We start from the raw sequence: 13077 nt of genomic DNA on the forward strand, positions 1-13077 counted from the left end.
GCCCCGAAACTGGAGTTACAGACAGTTGTGAGCTGCCTTGTGGTGGCTGGGAAATGAGCCTGGGTCCTCTGGAAGAGCAGCCAGTGCTCTTAACTGCCGAGCCTTCTTTCTACCCTTCGCCATTTTTATTTTAATCCAAGGTGAAGTCTCAGCTATTTGTAAGGCAGACTGTGTGAGGCCATCAGCAGGTTAAAAAGCAGTGTTGGGACATATGTGCAGCTTTCAGAGGCTGAGGGCAGGAGAAGAAACGCTACAGCTTTAGATACACCCGAGGCCATTCCAGTTTTGCTCAGGTTAAGTCCCTCACCCCATTTTTTTCCTTTGTGAGCCAAAGTCTTCCCATGCCACACCAAACCTGATCTGAAATTCACTATGTGGCCTCATCTGGTCTCAAGACTGCTGCCATATCTGGCTTTTGTGTTAAACTGGCTACAGGCTACTAAGTGGGTAAGACTTCTGGGTGGCCACAAGAAAAGAGAAATTCTGTACCCTGTGTTGTTCATTTGTTCAGAATTTAACTTACCTGGTTAACTCACTCCTTAGAAACACAAGTGGCTAAGAGGTGGTTATATTATTGTTTAAATGCTGAGCACAAAGCCAAGGGAACCAAGAAGAGCTTAAGTAGCCAGGATTACCATACAGGACAAAGCGATGCCCTTAACAATGCTTATGGCCAGACCTTGATAACCACTGCTCGGGAGAAATAGCAGAAGGTCACACAATTGGGTCACAGGGCAGTTCGTGGTACAGTGTGGTAGAAGTTTATTTAGTTCACACAAACAGTCTCTCAGCTCTGTACAGTGACAGCCTAGACTGACCAAGGAGGGGTCAGCCTTTACCTTGATAACAAAATATGTCCTGACCCCGACGAATCCCCTGCAGTGATTCCTAGGAGGAAAGCGTCCAGGCATCCAGGCTGCCCAGACCTGTTTGATGCAGTCTGTAGTCACTGCTTTTGAACTTCTGACTGGTTAAACACATTGCAAAATCTCAGTTACCAATGCTCCTTCCAACTCCAATGCATCTGCATCCTACTGCTAAACAGAACTGAGCTGAGAGGTGACAAAAATATTCCCGTTTGTCATTTTCCTGCATTCCCTTGGAATAAACCAAGACCTCAGATTAAAGGCTCTTCTCCTCATAAGTCAGAAGGGCAACAAAAGACTCTTTTTTTTTAAATTAAAAGGTATGAAATTAAGTCATTAAAATGCCAGCCCCACATACAGATGATTGTATTTTAACAGGGAAGTTTTGAATGGAAGAGAAGCTTGCTGAAGAGGCACTCACTTGAAAAACAAATATCATGAGGCGAGGAAGGCTAGCATACGGTGGCTTTCAATGACACACAACGGATTCTTAACCAACCACTATATTAATCAATCATGTTTATTTAAAGTATTCTTAACATCAGAAAATTTTAATGGGAATTAAAAAAAAAAAATCAGTGAACAACCAGTTCGCTTTCCCTTTTCTAGCCATAAAGCCAGCTGGAAGTTGTGAGGAAAATGCTTACTGTCCCCAGGACTACAGAAAAGTGCCAGTAAAGTAACTACAGCGTGGCTCTGTCACTCACACCAGACAACCCCAAATAAATACCTTATGGAAAGAATTAAAATCTATCAAAACCACTTAAAAAACACTTAAATGAAGAAATCTCAATTTTCCTTCAGTTGGGCCAGAAACCACCACAGACGTTCCGGTCAGGGTTGCAGGGAGAACGAGTGGAATGTTTAAGCTTAGGCCAACCAGCAAAACCCTCAACTTTTCAATGGAATCATTTACTCGGGTATACTGTAAATAAGGACTGTGGCAACACAGGAAGCAAAAGGTAGTTGGCAAGTGAAATTTCTAGAAGCTCATGAAAACAATACCATCCAAACTGCAGATGGAAAAGGAGACAGTTAGTGCCTGGTCGTCTTCAGTCGCTCGGTCGTGCAGGGTGTTAAACCATCGCTGTTTCCCACACTAGGACGTTAGTCCACGGGAGGGGCTGGCGGATCCTGTCCCTGGCATTAAAAAAGAACAGGTTAAGAGACTTTAACACATCCCATGAGTATGGAAGGGGCATGGCACCTGTCCCCACCCACGCAGCACTAAATCTATCCTCGCTGTCTCGGTGGGTTTACATGGGGAACATAAGGTAAATACGGTGGCTCAGCAGGATTTGCCCCTTTCTTGCCTGTGGTATGGAAGGGAAGCTGCAGTAGTAATGGGATGATCCTGGCCACCTTGAGGGAGTGTCAATCTTTCCCATAATGTGATTGTCTGAGTGCAGTACACTCACAAGTAGAGACTTGTTTCTCACTGTGGAATGTCTACCAGGATGTGACTCCAGTGCTTGTGGCAACCATCTTCCCACTGAAAGGAAAGCCCACCTCACAGTGAAGCCTGTAGGAAGAGGCATGAGACTGGCTATGCATGCATGTATGTAGAGTGGGTCTCACGCATCTCAGAGGTTGTGCACACTGGTCAAGTGCTCTACCAACTGAGCTATAGATCTTCAGCCCAGAATCTGGGTTTACAATAGCACTGTTAACGTTTTTCTTTTCTGAGACACTGGGGATCTGCTGGGTAGCCTATATGCTGGGGTTACAGTTGTGTATAAGAAGTCTGCTTCATACTGTTAAACTTTCTCAGCACTGAACCTAACTGAATTTTTGGTGTGTAAAACCAATAAATCCACTTACTTGATCACCTTTACACTGGCTTTTTGCAATTTGCAATAGCAAGCACCTGAGCTAAGAGAAGATGCGGAACTACACGAGCTGAGGGAGGGGGGTCAAGAGTTTGAGGCTAGCTTGAGCTGCACAATGAGTTCAAGGCTAGCTGGGTCAGACAGTGAGACTTTATCTTAGGGGGGTGGGGTGGGGTGGAGCATTTAGGATTTCCAGGAAGGCTTGACTTGGCTGGCATGCTCTGTAAGGTGAGCAGCCTTTCTCTTGTTTGGGTTTTTTTCTCTTCTTGCTTAGGACACAGAGACTATTGTTCCTAGGACCAATAAGCTCTGTCACTTGTAATGGCTTCTAAGTCAGGTTAAGTTGGATTTCTTTCTCTAAACATTGGAGAAATTGCTCCCTGACACAATAATAACAAAGGTATACACAGAGAGTAAGGCATGGGGAAAGGCTAAGAAATACTTTATGTTTGCAAGTTTCTTATGCACATTCCCCTTTCCAAGAAAAGCCTAAAGTACACTAAAGCTTTCTCTCCTTTTCCTCTAAGACAGATGGAGTCTCACTGTGTAGAGGCTAGCCTTGAGATACAAATGAGACCCTGTGTATGCCTATAAAGCCATTCTTATCTAGCTCAGCAGAGCATGTATATATACTCTCCTAAAAGCTCCGCAGTGCAGGCCAAGTCTCACTGTTATGCCCGTTTCCCTCTCATATTAAGAATTACTTACAAAGTCTGACATTGACACTGTAAGGCCGCACACTGTGAAGGCTAAGTAACAGAATTAATAGAGTACTTTGGTGTTCCAACATGTGGTTTCATATATGAAGAAAAAAGTTTTTTTGAGACAGGGTTTTCCATAGGAAAGCAGCTAGGCTCTAACTTGCTATGTAGCAAAGGATGATCTTGAATTTGTGATGTCCTACCTCAACTTCCCCAATGCTGGGATTACAGCTGTGTGCACTATACCCTGTTTATGAGGTGTTGATCCCAAGGCAGGGCTTCACACACACTAGGCAAGCAGTCTACAAACTAAGCCCCATCCCTGTTGATGGACGCTGCTCGCAGGTGCAGCAACATCTCATTTAAAGCCTGAAAGGCTTTACTGTACATGTACTATACTGTACATGATCCTAGTCTAAAAACTTTTTTTCTTAAGTATTTTTATTTTGTGTACATGTTTTGCTTATATGTATGCCTGTGGGAGGGTGTTAAGATTCCCCAGAACTGGAGCTAGTGACAGTTGTGAGCTGCCATGTGGGTACTAGGAATTAAACCCAGGGCCTCTAGAAGAGCAGTCAGTGTACTTAACCACTGAACCATCTCTCCCGCCCAACTTTTTTTTTCTGGATGCTGTGTAATTTTATAGATACCCATCCCTTCCCTGAAGTAAGATCTCACTTTGGAGTAAAAGGTGGCCTAGAATTTGTGGCAATCCTCCTGTCGCACTCTCCCAAGTGCAGGGATTACAGATATGAACCTCATCTAGCTCTGTTTTTTGTTTTTTGGTTTTTTTTTTTTATGTTTATCTCCACAGAAGACAACTGGGGACTGAAAAATTTATTATGACTACACTGGAAGGACTCCGTCCAAGAATTGCATCTTCCTCTTGATAATTCCCGTATTTCAGTCAAAGCACACCCCACCACCGCCCACAAAGGGTCGGGAGTCACTCTTACACTGTGAGGACTGGAGGGCTTTCCAGGGAGGCTGGAGCCTCTCAGGTTAGGAGGCCTCAGGAGGAAGAGGAGCACGGCGATCACCATCCAGGCCATCAGAATCACAGTGATGCTGATGCCACTGTCACTGGAGGGTCCTGGCACTAAGGACAAACAGAAAGAGCATCTGTAGCCAAACTGCATCCTGACCGTAACACTGCGAGATATGCATCTGAAATGGGTGCAAGTCTGGTCCTCTGCAAGAGTAAGTAGTGTACACTCTTACAGAGGCGCTTGTCCAGCCCCGTGCAGTAAGTTAATCATTTGTGTTAACAGAATCCTGAGCACTTAGGAGCAGTTAGGGACACTTATCACTGTGACACACCATGGCCTACACACATCCAACAGTTTTGCACTGATTTGCAAGGACCATGGACTCAGGAAACCATAAATGCATAGATCTGCTGAACTAAAGAAGCCAGATCAAGAATAGCTAATGAAGGGCTGGAGACATGACTCAGGATTAAGAAGATTCTTGTTCAGTTCAATACCCACAACAGTGGCTTAAAACTAACCATCTGTAAGTCTATATTTCCAGGGGTCCAACACACTCTTCTGACTGCATAGACACCACAGATGTTCATGCAGGCAAAGCATAAGTAAATAAATCTACAAGAATTTTAAAGACTACCCAAAAGTAGGTATGGTGGCACATGCCTTTAATCCCAAGACCAGGACATAGAGGCAGGTGGATTTCTGAGTCTTAGGGCAGCCTCATCTACATAGATAGGTCAGTGAAGGCTAGATAGTAAGTCTATGTCCAAATAATAAAAAGCAAAACAGATGAAAAAATCTAAAAACAAACAAACAAACAAAAAAGCTCAATTTTCAGAAACTAAAATTATAGACCAGATTTAAAGAAAACCCAGCAGATTTCAGAAACTGCCTGTCAGCATTACAGCTAGTTTTGGTTTTTCTGCATCAGGGAAAGAATAAGCTACCCAGACAGGATGCTGAAACTAAGCTGACACACTCTAACAGGCTAGGATGCTGAAACTAAGCTGACACACTCTAACAGGCTCCACTGCCCAGGCTTACTCCTAACCTGTAGTACTGAGGCCACAGTTGTAGCAACTGAAATGCAGTGCCATAAAGGATTTAGCTGGTAGGAGAGGAGGCAGATGGGACTGTGGGTCCAGTGCTAACCTCAGGCACTTTGTGAGCAACGGCTAACTCAGTGAGGCAGGGCTCAGCAAACCACATGCTTTACCTGCACTGGCTCTTTCTCCTGTGCTTTGGATGCTGGGTGTTGAACCCAGGACCTTGCCAGTCTAGACAGCACATGTATATCACTTTGCCACACCCAAACCCCACAGCACACATCTCCTGTTCCCTTCATTACTCTCTATGCTGCGGGGATCTAACGTTTTTATTACATTTACTCTTTGGTTTCTGTGGAGTTACATGGGAGGGCACAGGGAACTTCAGGATCTGGTTCTTCCTTTTCACTGTGTGAGTGCCAGGGACTGAACTCCGGTAAGCGCCTTTGTCAGCTAAGCTATCGGACTTGAANTTTCCTCTTACACAGGGTTTCTTCATTACCCATCACCCTCAGGTCTCCGGGGCAGCCTAGGCTGCTGATTTTCCTTCCCCTAACTGCCAGACAAGTATGTGTTGTCATCTTCGCTGACCCACCCAGTGACTAAGCCCACAGAACTCCGAGGACGGCGGCCTGACCTTCGCTGGGGTGACTCGGACTCGCTTGTCTAGTCTTCCCTTTCTCCAACGTTATCTTTCCTAGTTACTTCATTCCTTCCTCTCCAGCCAGTGTTTCCCTTGCCTGGCTGCACATCAGGGAGACCTGTGACCTACAGCACAGATTCCGAGGCCCTGTGGCAGATCATCTGATTCAGAGCAGCAGAGGGCTGTGGGCTAGAGGGCTGTGGGCTAGTATTATATTTTAAGCCTTCCAAATGAGAATGATGTAACATCAATTCAGTACTTCTCTGGCAGGGTGTTCTGGAAGGAGCCTTCCACACCCTCCTATCTTCCACTTTGCCCAGCACGACAACCAGTCTCCCATTTACTCTCTGCCTCCCTCACCTATAACAACCCCACTGCTTCTGCTACTGTCCTGCCGCCTCTTCAAATTATCATAGCATTTCTCAGTTGAAGAAACGGCTTGCCTAAGCCACTAACTTTCTAAGAGCAGGGACCATCTCATGTCTATCTGACCTTGGTTTCTTTATCTGTGAAAGTTAAACATCCTATCACCTCATAGAGGAGCAGCAGGTAAGGGACGGGCAGGACAAGGAAAGCAAAATGACATACTACCCAGAATGGCATGTGGCACACAGGGAAGTGGGGGGAGAAGGCAGGCACCAAAATCCCTCCACTTCAGAGTCTAAATAGACATGATTTTCCTGACCTTCAAGGCTTGATGCAAGATATTCATATTCTCTCTCCCTCTCTCCATCCCCCTTCTCCCTCTCCCTCCCTCCCCCTCCCCCTCTCTGAGTGCTGGTGATCTAACCCATCCATGGTTTCCAGCAAGTTGGGCAAGCCCTCTACCCCCACACCCATATTTATCTGTGGAATGTAGAAGGGAAGCATACCATGGCACCCTCTGGGGAGATAAGAAGATAATTTGTGGGGGTCGGCTATCAGTTTTAAGGCTTATTTACTCTACTGTCAGTCATCCAGTTGGCCACATGAGGGCTACTGGAGGTGGGTCTGCTGCACATGAGTCCTGAGGACCACGGGTGCACATGAAGTTTGCTGGAAATGAGTCTGAGCTGTGAAAAGTCTTAAATATCCTGTAAAGAGAGAAATGCCTGCGGAGGTCACGGAGAGGTGTGTGACAGTAATACTTAAAAAAATTTAAAGGTGTGTGTGTGTGTGTGTGTGTTTAAGCACACATGTCACAGCACACACGTTGAGGTGTGTGGTGGGGGGAGTCCCAGGAACCTGAACTCAGGTCATCAAACTTGCAGCTTTATCTCTGGGCCACCCTGCTGGGCCTCGCTTGCATTGAGATATCCTGCATCCCCGCTATGCAGCCAGGGCTGGCTTGAACTCTGTCTCTAGAAGGCTGAGACAGCAGGCCTGGGCTGCTTACTCCTGGTTTGCTGAATTTTAGAAAATAATTATGGTGCCATTCTAGGAAGTAAATTTGGTATATGAGACCCAAAGAAGCCAGAGGGAAAACAGCAGGCGAAGAGGACACAATTAGTGCAGCAGCAGCAGCAGTATCAGCAGCAGCAGCAGCTGCTGCCGCCGCCGCAGCCATTAAGCACGCAGATTTGAGGGGGTCAGGCACAGTGGACCAAGCAGGACAAGGCCAGCCTGAGCTAGGTAGTGAGTTTGAGGCCAGCCTAGGTGCACAGTGAGACCACTAGGCACACAGTGAGACCACAGAGACAGGCTAAAGTGCAGTTCAGGGGTGGAGCACTGGTCTAGTGTGTATTGAGGACTTGAGTTTGCTCTGCAGCACCAAAAGAAAGAAATGACAGTCTTTAAAATATTCTACAAAGCCCTAAATCGTTCTTCATGTTCAGACAACCCTCTGAACTGTCTTTAAAAGTGGTTCTGTGAAAAACCTAGTCATGTTCTTCAGATGGCTGCCTCCAGTAGTGAGAAAACCATGTCCACTGGTAACTACAAATCGCAGGGGCTAGAGAAAGGGGCTAAAGCGGCAGGGTTTAGATCTAGACCGCGGAAAACTGCCGGCAGAAATAGGGAGGGAGGGAGGGAGGGAGGAAGGGAGGGAGGGAGATCGCTGCCTTGATGCTGGGAATCTAGAAGAGAGAAGGGTCTGCCTCCAAGTGTCCCTGCCTTCACCGAGCTTAGAACCAAGACTGACATAAGAGATGCAAGTAAACAGTCTCTAGATACATAGTGGCTAGACACAGAGGGAGGTACCACTGAGAAGGTAAAAGTGCCCACCAATGTAGACAGAGGGAAGCCAGCAGGACAAGGCTTTGCAGCTAAAGGCACCGCCTCCGAGCCTGAAGATCTGAGTTCGGCTCCTACCTCCCAATACAACCAAACTGTTTTTTTATATAGCAAATGCAGACTGCGAGGCAGCCGGGGGCAATCTGACTCGGGAGCCAATGGGATGTGTTTACTGCTGGCTACTGCAACTGGAGTGAGGTTCAGAAGCCAGGCGAGACTTGGAGACCAGAGAGACTTAGTCGCAGATGTAGCCAGTCACAGCAGAGCATAGGACTCACGGTTCAGAACAAGGACCTTCAAGTGTGCTTCAAACAGAAAGCCCCTGAAAAGTTTTAGGTGAAAGAAGCCAAAAGCAAACTCTTACTTGTTCAAGCCAATTGTGTTATGAAACACAGAGCAGCAGGGAGCTAAACTGGGAAGGAGTTAAGAACATGTAAGGCTGGGCATGGTGGCACTCGCCTTCTATCCCACCACTTGGAAGGCTAAGGCAGGCAAATTACTGTGAATCTAAGGTCAGCCTGTTGTACACAGTGAATTCTAGACCAGCCAAGGGTACAAATAGGTAAGGCCTGTCTCAAACAAGCAAACAGACAAACAGACAAACAGACAGACAAACAGACCCTACTATAATAGCCCAGGTATGAGGTGGTAAGCAGGGAGGAGGCAGAGAGGGGTGCTATCAAGTACAGTGCTGGTTTCATCCTCAAGGTAGATATAATGGACAGACCTGAGAGCCAAGGGTCACTTTCAGAACAGACAGAGGAGGAAAAGCAACCATGACAGAGCTACTAGGAGCTCAATGTTGAAGACGATGGTATTGAGATTGCCTATAAACCACCACAGTGGACATGTTCACAAGACAGTCACCAGCACACACATCATGAGTCATGAGACTTGAAAACATCATCAAGGGAGTGTAGGGAAGGAACAGCTCCAGCGAATGAGCTCATGAGGCCAGGGGGATAAAGAAAACAGTGGTTGAAGACAGAGTAATTGGAAAATGAGAACCGAGGGGAAATAATGGCTAGAGAGTTGGAAAACTGCAAGACTGAACAGTTACAGGTTCTGAGCAGATAAGCAAAGGCTTTGTCTAACAACAGGAAAAGATAGGAGATTATGTCAAGGGTTGTGCTGGGTAGGGAGCGCCAGCAATCAGGGTTTGTCAGGCAAACAATCAAATCCATGTGAAGAAGGAGGGCATGGGGCACACTTGTAACCCCAGTGCTGGGGAAAGGGAGACGGGGATCTACTCCCCGGGCTCACTAGCTGACCAAGCAGCCAAGCCTATTCGGTGAATACCAGGTCCCACTGAGAGACCCTGTCTAAAAAAAAAAAAAAAAAAAGGTGGAAGGCTTACGAAAAAGGACATCTGAGGTGAACACCTGGCATCCATATTCATGTGTGTATACATGGCATGTGCACCAGCACAAAGGCACTCCTGCACACACAAACACATATCACAACGTAATAAATACAGCTGCATATACTGATGCACAACTTAATACTATCACCCAAGAGGCAGGAGCAGAGGGCAGATATCTATGAGTTAAAGGCCATCCTGGTTTATGTTTATGTAATAGACTCCAGGCTAGCCAAGGCTACAAAGACACTGTCTCAAGATAAATAAGTAAGTGAACCATTAAATAGCCAGGCATGGTGGCACACCCCTCTAATCCCAGCACTTAGGAGGCAGAGGCAGGCAGATTTCTGAGTTTGAGGACAGCCTGGTCTACAGAGTGAGTTCCAGGACAGCCAGGGATACACAAAGAACCCCCCCCCACTCTCTCTCAGTCTTTTTTTTTTCCAAGACAGGGTTTCTCTGTGTGGAGAGAGAAAGAGAGAGAGAGAGAGAGAGAGAGAGAGAGAGAGAGAGAGAGAATGTCAAAAGTTAAGTTTCAATAAAAACAAATAATATAAAGTGGCAGAGAAGAGAAAAACTACTGGTCTCTTTAGCAACCATGCAAGTGAATCAAAACTTAGAACTTAAAAATCCAAACTATATTCACTGACTGATGCCAAAGCTCAAATACAGTCTACAGAGAAGAACATAAATATTTCTCTACCATGAATCCTTTTGGCTTATGTTTAGATTGTTTTATATCTCTCCAGAAGTTGGTTCTATGAATAACTGAGGAAATGATTTTTTTTGGAGACAAGATCTCATGTATGCCTGGCTGGCCTCTAACTTACTGAATAGCAGAGACTGACCCTGCACTTCTGACCCTTTCAGCCTTTGCCTCCTCCGTGCTGGAATTATAGTATGTGTAGGTTTGTATATATACACATACATATATACATATGCATATTGGTGTATTTAGTGCTGGAGGTCAAATCTAGGCTTTCATATATGCTAAGATAGCAGAATTGAGAGGACCTGCCTAAACACACATACACACACACAAGCACATACACACAGAGAGAGAAAGGGGGCGAGAGAAGGAGAGAGCACACGACACTTGTGTCTGATGCTAAATATAGACAATGACCTATTAATAAATGTAATCTGGGTCTGGAAATGTAGGGCAGATGTGGGATACTTGCCCAGTCTGAGAAAGACCCAAGGTTAGAAAACCAGCATCACTGGATGAGTGAAAACAACATAATCCAGCAACCAAAGCTCCCGATGTGTGCTGGAGACCTCAGAACACCCCAAGCATGCTTTTCAATTAAAAACAAAACAAAACAAAAAAACAACTTTTTTGAGCTGGAAGCAATTAGAAATAGCAAACTAAAGGCAAACTCCCATGAACAGGCTTTTCTGTCTAATGATGAAATATAAATTCTTTACTGAAGACAGATCTACAGTAGAAAACTGTAAATTCCCTTCACAAATTCCCTCTCATGCATTCCTTCCCACACTCTCCACCCTTGGAAGCCTAGAACCCCTTTAAGTCCTATTGGTCTTCCACTAACTTATTTTTTTAGCTGAAGACGTTATAAAGGAAGAGTTGTGTTGTTTTTTTAACACGGGGTCTTGACATGTAGCACAAGATAGCCTAGAGTTCACCATTCTCCTGCCTCAGCCTTCCGTCCACGTGGGATTTCAGGCATGTACTACCACCATGGCAGCAAGAGTCGTGTTAGTGAGTCTTCCTTGAGGAGCCCATCATCACACTTGAGGCACTTTTGAGTCTATCAAGCACTAAGTATACACTGGAAAGCCACTTACCTTAAAATAAACTAATCAGGCATGATGATAAATGATTAACATCCTAGCACCTCGGGAGGTGGAGGTCATACAATCAGAGGTTCAAGGCCAGCCTGGGCTATGTGAAATGGTTTTGCCCGAGTCGTGACCCAGGCCCACCCTCCTGCTGCTCCCTGCTACTTACACTCCCGAAGGCATTCTGTGTCGGTGCAGTAGGACTGGGACTGCCGGAGCTGCAGTAACAGAAAGGAGAGTTAACTACTGAGCCACCAACATGGCGGGGGCAACCAGACTGCGGTGGAGATTGGGGGACACGGGGTGGGTAGGTACTGGGGTGGATCGACAGAATACAGTGCTGGAGCTAGCTCAGCATGCACGCAGCCCTGCATGTAATTCCTAGCACCACATAATAAACAAGCAAATTTTTTTTTAAGTTTAGACACACTTATTTTATGTGAGTATTTTACCTGCAAGTTTGTCTGTGCACCACATACATGCCTGGTGCTCAACAGAGGTTAGAACTGGGCATCTGAGTGACAGGGGTTGTAAGCTACTATGTGTGTGTTAGGAATTGAACCAGGTCCAGTCCTTTGGTAGAGCAGCCAGTGTGCTTAACCTGCTGAGCCATCTCTCTAGGCCCTTTATTTTGTGATTGGTTCTCATGTAGGCCATGCTAGCCTCAAACTCACTACGTAGGAGATGACCACAAACTCCAATCCTCCTTGATCCACCTCCCCAAGGCTGGGGTGAAGAGCAGGAACTTTTCAGTCTGACCTCTTGAATGACACCCTCTTACATACTCAGTAACCCACCCCTGCAACTGCACAGCAACCTGCACAACAACTGCTGAGCTGGCTAGGCCCGGGTGCCACACAATGACAGGCAGCGCCTTTAGTCAGGTTAGGCAACACTCTCATGTTTCAAGGCTTGGGCAGACAGGTTATGTGACCCCTCCGAGCTCCAGTTCTTCTCATGGGGACAGGAAATTACCTGCTTACCAAGGGACCATCAGGGATTAGCACAGACAACACAAGTGGAACGCAGTGACAACCCAGTAACACTGTAGTCACCATGTTCTACACAGTACGTCTCATCTGATGGCTGCGGTAACCAACAGACTGTTCTGTAAGCTACCCTCTGGGTGATCGGTCTGCTGAGTCAGAACAGAAGTAAAAAGATCTTAACTAAGATTATGCACTCTCTCTCTCTCCTCCTCCTTCTTCTTCTTCTTCTTCTTCTTCTTCTCTCTCTCTCTCTCTCTCTCTCTCTCTCTCTCTCTCTCTCTCTCTCTCTCTCTCTCCCCATATATATATGTTTTGTGTTTTAGAGACAGGATTTCTCTGTGTAGTCCTGGCTGTCCTAGAACTAGCTTTGTAGACAAAGCTGGCATTGAACTCACAGAGATTCACCTGCCTCTGCCTCCCAATTGTTGGGATTAAAAGCATGCACCACCACCCAGCCATGATGTATATATCCTAATCCTTAAGAATCCAAAAGGAAAAAAAAAAAAAAAGAATCCAAAAGAACTAACTGCTTTTCCAGAGGTCCTGAGTTCAATTCTCAGAATCCACATGGTGGTTCAGTCATTTCTAATGGGATCTGATGCCCTTTCCTGGTTGTGTCCGAAAACAGCTTCAGTGTACT

The 13077-nt window shown here is 45.9% G+C and overlaps 1 protein-coding gene across 2 annotated transcripts in view; it reads right to left on the minus strand.

The window, feature by feature from the left end:
- Window positions 1–1368: 1368 nt before the first annotated feature.
- Smim14 (small integral membrane protein 14) overlaps window positions 1369–13077 on the minus strand; it is a 43479-nt gene continuing 31770 nt past the window's right edge. For both annotated transcript variants that reach the window (XM_021210907.2, XM_029545401.1), the window contains exons 3-5: window positions 11618–11666; window positions 4353–4495; window positions 1369–2006 (exon numbers count right to left, since the gene is read on the minus strand). In XM_021210907.2, the coding sequence (XP_021066566.1) occupies window positions 1974–2006; window positions 4353–4495; window positions 11618–11666 (225 nt within the window). In that variant the 3' untranslated portion in view covers window positions 1369–1973. The remainder of the gene's footprint in view (window positions 2007–4352; window positions 4496–11617; window positions 11667–13077) is intronic.

Source organism: Mus pahari, chromosome 13 (genome assembly GCF_900095145.1).
Source record: "Mus pahari chromosome 13, PAHARI_EIJ_v1.1, whole genome shotgun sequence".
NCBI classification, from domain to species: Eukaryota; Metazoa; Chordata; class Mammalia; order Rodentia; family Muridae; genus Mus; species Mus pahari.